This window comes from Lissotriton helveticus, chromosome 1_1 (genome assembly GCF_964261635.1).
Source record: "Lissotriton helveticus chromosome 1_1, aLisHel1.1, whole genome shotgun sequence".
Taxonomy (NCBI): Eukaryota; Metazoa; Chordata; class Amphibia; order Caudata; family Salamandridae; genus Lissotriton; species Lissotriton helveticus.
Window position 1 is genome coordinate 1,383,387,359 of NC_136057.1, and position 8,780 is coordinate 1,383,396,138.

Here is an 8,780-nt window from a genome sequence, read left to right on the forward strand (position 1 = left end):
GATGCTAGCCATAAGTCAGCTTAATAATAGAGAGTTCTCTATAAGCTTATTAGGTGTTATTATATACAATTTAGTAACTCAGAGAATTTGGAGCAGCCATAAAATGAGCAAGGTAAGGAGGTCCCTCATGTAGTCGTCATAAACATACAGTCCTCAACAGTATAACGGGAATATGATAAGGACATGACTAAGATGGAGCGTATTAAGATTTAAGAACACGAGAAAAACTAATGATTCGATCCCTACCCAATATGGCGCCCACGAATCTAACCGGAAATCATGGGAATTGCTTCCGGTGCGGTGAAAGGGCGTAAGCGGTAGTAGCGGGAATGAGGGCTACTATTTAAGATCCAACAGGCACTGGCTGTTTCGCAGGCCGCAGAAGGGGAGACCAGGCAGGAAGAATCCACTTAGGGAAGGTCGCACCATAAATGAGGTAAGCAGTATGGACGGGGTCTCTTTGAAAAACCAGGGAAATTTAGAAAGTTTTGATGGTAGTTAACACGGAGACGTAAGACGAGGTTAGAGGTCCAAGACGCGAGTGAGCAGCAGCACGGGGCTAGGGAGATAGGTCGGAGCCCCCTTGTGCAAAGAGGGCTTTTTCGAAACGAACAGTTATGCTGAGAAGCTAGAAAACGGACGATGTTGGAAACATCGAAGGGGGAGGAAAAGGGAAACGCCACAATAACGATATGTGTGATTGTTTGTCCACCCGTTTATGCAGAATTTGCGACAACCCAGAAAGTGACGAGCAGAGAAGTTAAGCAGCGCCCAGGAAAGGCGAGACATAAGAAGATTCGGAAGTTAGCCCCGGATTATTAGTTACTAAAGTGAGTTAGCTTTATTGATTTAATCCATTAGTGTAATCAAAGGGAGAACAAGAAAACTAAGCGTTTATTGCTGTCTCCTAGATTGGATAGAAATCAAAATTTAAAATACTCCAAACCTGCGCCCCTTGGTCGTAAAATCTGAAGAATAGGCCCTTTGGATGTAAAGGACAAGATACCTTGAGGTAAGAATTGCTCCAGATCACTGTGTTTAGAATTGAAACAACTAACAAACGAGTGAAATAATGATACAAATACCTTGATTTAGAGTGTCCAAAAGAATACACTACAATTTTAACGAAGTCAGAAAGAAGAGTCGTATACAGGACAGTTGCAGCAATATTAGTGGTAAGAGCAGAAATTGATAAATGTCTACAACTTTATATACTGGGAATTTAGAACAAATACGTGATAGGTTGTACTTTTGATTTAGGTGGTACATATGGACTGCTCATACTGACCACGAATGAACGGGTTCGGGAAAGGTCTTGTATGGAATTGATTGGAAGGTAAAAATTAGGAACACGATCTGTATACTGACAGGTTAATGTTGGGTCCACAAGGAGTATTAATAGGTTCCTGAGAAACTGTTCACAACATAAGGGGCTGGTAAAATCATTCCTCCTTAGAGTTGTTCTTGCTGTAGATCACATAAAATGAACAGTTATAGGCTTATGGTGTCGCTACTTCTAGGTGTGTTTTGATGTCTCCTAGTGAATGTCGCAACGAATTGTATATAGTGCAACAATCAATACTCAAACAGAGTTGTGCCCTGGTGTAGGGATTTAATTACAGGAATATGATATTGTACCCTTGTTTTAAATTACAGATACCCTGCACACAAAGAAGAATGAGAGGATAAAACTATTTCTAAGCTGGTCCTGAGGAAGGTGGTCCCATCCCACCGAAACGCGTAGACCTGGCGTTAGGAAACTTTTAAGATCTTTGTTATTCCAAACTTAGAGATTGTTTTAGAACTTGGAAGAGTGCGAAACGGTATGAATGTGATGTATGTGAGGTAGTTTCTGTGTGCTTTAGGGGTACAATTGGTTTTGTCGTCTTTATGCATTATTTAGAACAAACAATATATTTTGTATAAATGATGATATTTGTATTGTCTAAATTATTTGGATGTTAAAAAATGTTAATGATTTGATGAATTACATTTAAAAAAAAGACTCAAAAAATGATAAATAAGATAAATGTTTTAAATAATTTTGATAAAATCTAAAAAGAAATAAAAAAGATTCAAATGAAAAATATGAGACTGTTATTCCTGCACTAAATGTGAATATTGATTGATAAATTTTGAGAGCGAAGCCTGAAAAGAAACTATGTTCTGACCACGGGGGAATTTTGATAATTGTTGATATATAGTGTTTTCCTCTCTCTTCCCCGGTCACCAAAATACAGATAGAGGGGGTCCCGTAATTTACATATTGTTGTTCACGGTTTTTGAACTGTGGGATATAGAACCATAACTAAGATTGGAACCTAGTTCCACTCTAGCTTGTTTGACATTGCTGGGAGATATTGTTGCACCAGAATAGTGGCACCACTGAGGTATAGACTTCCAATTAGTAATTGATGCAGATCTGTTAAAATTTAAACGAAATAGTGACTAGGAAATCCCGTATTAATATGGATAAACTGGAAACGTTTGGATTCTCGGACGAAGAATTCAGTTCCCTACTGGGACTCGTAACCAACGAAAATAATCCTGCAGCAACACCCTTAGGAGATAACAGCGAATGGCAAAACCTTCTAAATCTAAAAAAGAAAATGAAACGTATAGAATCACATGCATTCTACATGCTTGCATACTTGAAAGAGGGAGTGATTCCATCAGGTCTTAGGGTTCGTAATGCCCCAGCCTTATTCATTGAAGTCCGCAAATTTCTGGAGCGATGGTCCCTGATTTCAAACCGTTGCTCCAGAGATTGGATGATGCTGATTATTGAAACTGTGAAAGATCTCTTAACATCACTCAGCAAAGAAATTGAGGAACTGGAAGAGAAGCTAAAAACATCAAGTGCAGTGGATGATGCAAGGAATAAACTTGAAAAGATCCAGTTAGAGATGAAGGATTTTGACACTTATTTAACTAATAAGAAAACTGAAAAATTGAAAAAGGATGTTCGTTGGTTTACGAAGGAAAAGATCTACCCATATTTAAACCCCAATTACTATCAGGGAGGGCACCAAGCCAACTATAATCCAAATTATGATAACACTCATAAGAGAAACTATACTAATTTCTCAGACACGGGTTCCTCTGACTCAGATCCGGATAATTATCCGGACTCAGGAAGAGGACGTTACAACTCCAGACCTTCATACAGAGGCAGACAGGGTTACCAGAACACCCAGACTCGGGGTTTTTTATCGAGAGGCAACTACAGGGGGAGGAATGTACACTGGCAGCAAGACAGAGGAGGTCACCAAACGATGAGCCCACAACCTCAGCAAAGATACGTGAAAACGAGGAACCAGCAATACTGGTGGTAGACTCAGGAGAAAATAAAAACAGTGATAGAGTAGGAGATACAATGCCAATCTACAATCTATCATCCTCTGATTTGAATAAAGAAGAGCTTTCTGTTCTGAGTCGTGGCCTATCATTTGTCCCTTGTGCCCCCCTCAACAAATTCAAACTTCACGAAGACTTATTTGCATTTTTCAGGAAAGTTAGGCTCAAAAAGTACTTCGAAGGTAGAACTAGAGAAGAGGAGAACCTGAATCGATCAGGGTGTAAACCACCTTCTAGTTTCACACCAACTTTAGACACAGTAGGACCAGAGGTTCAGATTTTTGAACGTATGGTTTTAAAAGATATAACTCGCCTTCTCACAGGAGTAAATAAACCTAACTTTAACCTCACAAAACAGGAAAACTTAGCTCTCAATAATATTGAGAAAAATAATGCCCTGATAATAAAACCATGTGACAAAGGTGGGGGGATCACAGTCTTCGATAAGAATAAATATGACACAAAGATACGGGAAATGTTAAGTGTAGAAGAACACTACAGGCCAGCCCACCCTAGAGAATTACAACGACTCACCACAACAATAAGAGAATTAACTAATAATGCATTCGAAGAAGGATTCATCTGTGAAGATGAATTAATTTTCTTAAATAAAACGAATCCAGTCACCCCGGCTCTGTATGGTCTGCCAAAGACCCATAAAAGTGAAGTCAACCCCCCAATGAGACCGATTATTTCCACTATAGGTTCGTGTACAGAGCCTCTGTCGAAATATATCGATAAATTCTTGTGCCCCCTGACTCAAAAATACGAATCATTTGTCCGGGACACAGGAGACATGATCACAAAGGTAGAGGGCACTGCCTTCGATGCTAGGAATAACATACTGGTAACGCTTGACATTGAGGCGTTATATACCAACATACCCCAATGTCAAGCGTTACAATCGGTATCCTCGCTTCTGCAAAGATATCCGGACAGCCGACCTGACAGATTTATTCTACAATGCCTGGAGGTTGTCCTCCTGAACAACTTTTTTGACTATGATGGTGCCCTTTACAAACAAGTGAAGGGCACCAGCATGGGGGCATCTTGTGCGCCGAGCATAGCTAATGCCTATATGGGCGAGTGGGAATTACAGCATGTGTATAATGAAGTCGCCCCCTTTTTTGAGAACGTTCGTCTATGGCGGCGCTTCATAGACGACATTTTCTTTATTTGGCATGGTACAGAAGAACAATTGCAGGATTATATAGGTTGGCTAAACTCTAGTGACCCCAATCTGAAGTTTACATCCAATTACCACACTGAGAAGGTAGAGTTCCTTGATATTGAGATAAATGGAAGTAGTGGGATACTAGAAGTAAGTTTATATAGGAAACCCACCGCTAAAAACACAATACTCCAGTTTAACAGCTTCCACCCACACTGCCAAAAGGATTCCATTCCCTTCGGCGAATTCCTTCGGATTCGCCGAAATTGTACCAATCTAACAGAATACCAACGTCACGGAACAGATCTAAAAATTAGATTGCTCAACAGAGGGTATCCACACCGCCTAATTCGACAAGCCTTCAAAAGAGCTAAATATTTCGATCGCGACTCTCTACTAAGTGGCACAAAAAGACAACCGGCAGATCGCATCACATGTGTCATTAATCACTCTTCTTTGAACCATAAAATCAAAAATATAATCAACAAAAATTGGAACATACTGGAAACGGAAGAGAGTGAGAATTTTGGCACAAAGCCCCTAGTAGCCTACAGGAGGAATAGAAATCTAAGAGACCGGCTGGTCCATACTAGGAGCAAACAGAAAACAAAGAGTAATCAGAGCTCAATTACAGGACATAGTCCTGTATTAGGTAACCACAGATGCGGATCGTGTCATGCTTGCGAGGCAGCAATCACAACTGAAAGGATTACTTATAATAACTTTGAAGTAATTCTGAGATCATTAACAAATTGTAGGAGTAGCAATGTTGTGTATGTAATTATGTGTCCTTGCAACCTCGCCTACATTGGAGAAACAGGCAGGGAGTTTCGCCTCAGATTTAGCGAACATAAATCTGCGGTGAGACTACAGAAAATAGCAGCACCACTAGTACAGCATTGCATAGATCTTGATCACAGTGAAAGTGATCTGCGGTGGTGTATTTTGGAGAAAGTCCAACTCCGACTGGGTCAGACTATGGAGTACACTCGCAAAAGACGCGAGTGTTTTTGGATCTATCACTTTGATAGTGTTCGCAAGGGACTGAACGAAAATATTTCGTGGCTTGTAACTAAACAGAAGTAGACTTATTAATTTCATGGATGCTAGCCATAAGTCAGCTTAATAATAGAGAGTTCTCTATAAGCTTATTAGGTGTTATTATATACAATTTAGTAACTCAGAGAATTTGGAGCAGCCATAAAATGAGCAAGGTAAGGAGGTCCCTCATGTAGTCGTCATAAACATACAGTCCTCAACAGTATAACGGGAATATGATAAGGACATGACTAAGATGGAGCGTATTAAGATTTAAGAACACGAGAAAAACTAATGATTCGATCCCTACCCAATATGGCGCCCACGAATCTAACCGGAAATCATGGGAATTGCTTCCGGTGCGGTGAAAGGGCGTAAGCGGTAGTAGCGGGAATGAGGGCTACTATTTAAGATCCAACAGGCACTGGCTGTTTCGCAGGCCGCAGAAGGGGAGACCAGGCAGGAAGAATCCACTTAGGGAAGGTCGCACCATAAATGAGGTAAGCAGTATGGACGGGGTCTCTTTGAAAAACCAGGGAAATTTAGAAAGTTTTGATGGTAGTTAACACGGAGACGTAAGACGAGGTTAGAGGTCCAAGACGCGAGTGAGCAGCAGCACGGGGCTAGGGAGATAGGTCGGAGCCCCCTTGTGCAAAGAGGGCTTTTTCGAAACGAACAGTTATGCTGAGAAGCTAGAAAACGGACGATGTTGGAAACATCGAAGGGGGAGGAAAAGGGAAACGCCACAATAACGATATGTGTGATTGTTTGTCCACCCGTTTATGCAGAATTTGCGACAACCCAGAAAGTGACGAGCAGAGAAGTTAAGCAGCGCCCAGGAAAGGCGAGACATAAGAAGATTCGGAAGTTAGCCCCGGATTATTAGTTACTAAAGTGAGTTAGCTTTATTGATTTAATCCATTAGTGTAATCAAAGGGAGAACAAGAAAACTAAGCGTTTATTGCTGTCTCCTAGATTGGATAGAAATCAAAATTTAAAATACTCCAAACCTGCGCCCCTTGGTCGTAAAATCTGAAGAATAGGCCCTTTGGATGTAAAGGACAAGATACCTTGAGGTAAGAATTGCTCCAGATCACTGTGTTTAGAATTGAAACAACTAACAAACGAGTGAAATAATGATACAAATACCTTGATTTAGAGTGTCCAAAAGAATACACTACAATTTTAACGAAGTCAGAAAGAAGAGTCGTATACAGGACAGTTGCAGCAATATTAGTGGTAAGAGCAGAAATTGATAAATGTCTACAACTTTATATACTGGGAATTTAGAACAAATACGTGATAGGTTGTACTTTTGATTTAGGTGGTACATATGGACTGCTCATACTGACCACGAATGAACGGGTTCGGGAAAGGTCTTGTATGGAATTGATTGGAAGGTAAAAATTAGGAACACGATCTGTATACTGACAGGTTAATGTTGGGTCCACAAGGAGTATTAATAGGTTCCTGAGAAACTGTTCACAACATAAGGGGCTGGTAAAATCATTCCTCCTTAGAGTTGTTCTTGCTGTAGATCACATAAAATGAACAGTTATAGGCTTATGGTGTCGCTACTTCTAGGTGTGTTTTGATGTCTCCTAGTGAATGTCGCAACGAATTGTATATAGTGCAACAATCAATACTCAAACAGAGTTGTGCCCTGGTGTAGGGATTTAATTACAGGAATATGATATTGTACCCTTGTTTTAAATTACAGATACCCTGCACACAAAGAAGAATGAGAGGATAAAACTATTTCTAAGCTGGTCCTGAGGAAGGTGGTCCCATCCCACCGAAACGCGTAGACCTGGCGTTAGGAAACTTTTAAGATCTTTGTTATTCCAAACTTAGAGATTGTTTTAGAACTTGGAAGAGTGCGAAACGGTATGAATGTGATGTATGTGAGGTAGTTTCTGTGTGCTTTAGGGGTACAATTGGTTTTGTCGTCTTTATGCATTATTTAGAACAAACAATATATTTTGTATAAATGATGATATTTGTATTGTCTAAATTATTTGGATGTTAAAAAATGTTAATGATTTGATGAATTACATTTAAAAAAAAGACTCAAAAAATGATAAATAAGATAAATGTTTTAAATAATTTTGATAAAATCTAAAAAGAAATAAAAAAGATTCAAATGAAAAATATGAGACTGTTATTCCTGCACTAAATGTGAATATTGATTGATAAATTTTGAGAGCGAAGCCTGAAAAGAAACTATGTTCTGACCACGGGGGAATTTTGATAATTGTTGATATATAGTGTTTTCCTCTCTCTTCCCCGGTCACCAAAATACAGATAGAGGGGGTCCCGTAATTTACATATTATATAGATAGCCCTGTCGCCCCGTGGATAAAGATAGTGATGGCATTTGTACATAGTATGAAACAAGACTTGTACATGATGTTCAGGGTGTTGTGATAATGTTGCGCGAAGTTCGATGTAAAACAAGTGTAGTTTCGTAGAAACTAATCCAACATTGTAGTGCATGCAAATGTGTACCAAAGGTCACAGCTGGAAATGTTATTTGTGTGGTCAATGTAAGAAAATGATCTGCTTCGCTACATGGGCCTAACTCGGGAATATAACAGTAGGTGTTTGTCCTTTAGCACTAAACTGATTGTGCTGGAATCTCTAGGTTCTCAGGAGCTATTTTTATTTTTAGAATGTGTTTATTGAGTTTTATGCAGATGAGGAGACTGCTGCTACAATCGGCTCAGCAAAAAGAGATCTGCTGCAACATGCGGCGCATGCAGAAAATATACATAAAGATATAACGTCAGCGTTGTCTTTGTGTCAGCTGCCACATTGATAATGATAAACACTTTCGTTTCAACCAAAGCAATATAACAAAGAAAACAGGAGGAAAGGAGAACAAGCTCATGATACTGCACAAAGGAGGTAAAAAGTCAAGCCCTATTGAAGGGTGGAGTGCTACACCCAGAGGCGTCCGCCATATGCAAGACACAGGCAATATGTGTATACATGTGTGTATACAATGTCTTCTACTGAGCAGGAAGGGGGGTAAAAGAACCCATGTTCAATTAGAGTAGGGGTAGGGGAGTGCAGCACACACAGAAGGGGACGACCGTGCAAGCCGGCCAGTTCATGGAGGAACGTAATAGTCGAATGTCCACCTAACCAAATGGGTTACTCTCAGGAGTTATAATGTTTATTTCACAACTTCTTCTGAACACCAATCTGTGTT

General features: G+C 39.9%; 1 protein-coding gene across 1 annotated transcript; it reads left to right on the forward strand.

The window, feature by feature from the left end:
* The first annotated feature begins 1,276 nt into the window (after window positions 1-1,276).
* On the forward strand, window positions 1,277-8,384 carry LOC144764092 (uncharacterized). Its single transcript, XM_078650256.1, has 3 exons — window positions 1,277-1,336; window positions 1,657-4,678; window positions 8,238-8,384. The coding sequence occupies exons 2-3, from the start codon at window positions 3,377-3,379 to the stop codon at window positions 8,382-8,384; spliced, it is 1,449 nt and encodes a 482-aa protein (XP_078506382.1). The 5' UTR covers window positions 1,277-1,336; window positions 1,657-3,376.
* The last annotated feature ends 396 nt before the right edge of the window (window positions 8,385-8,780 follow it).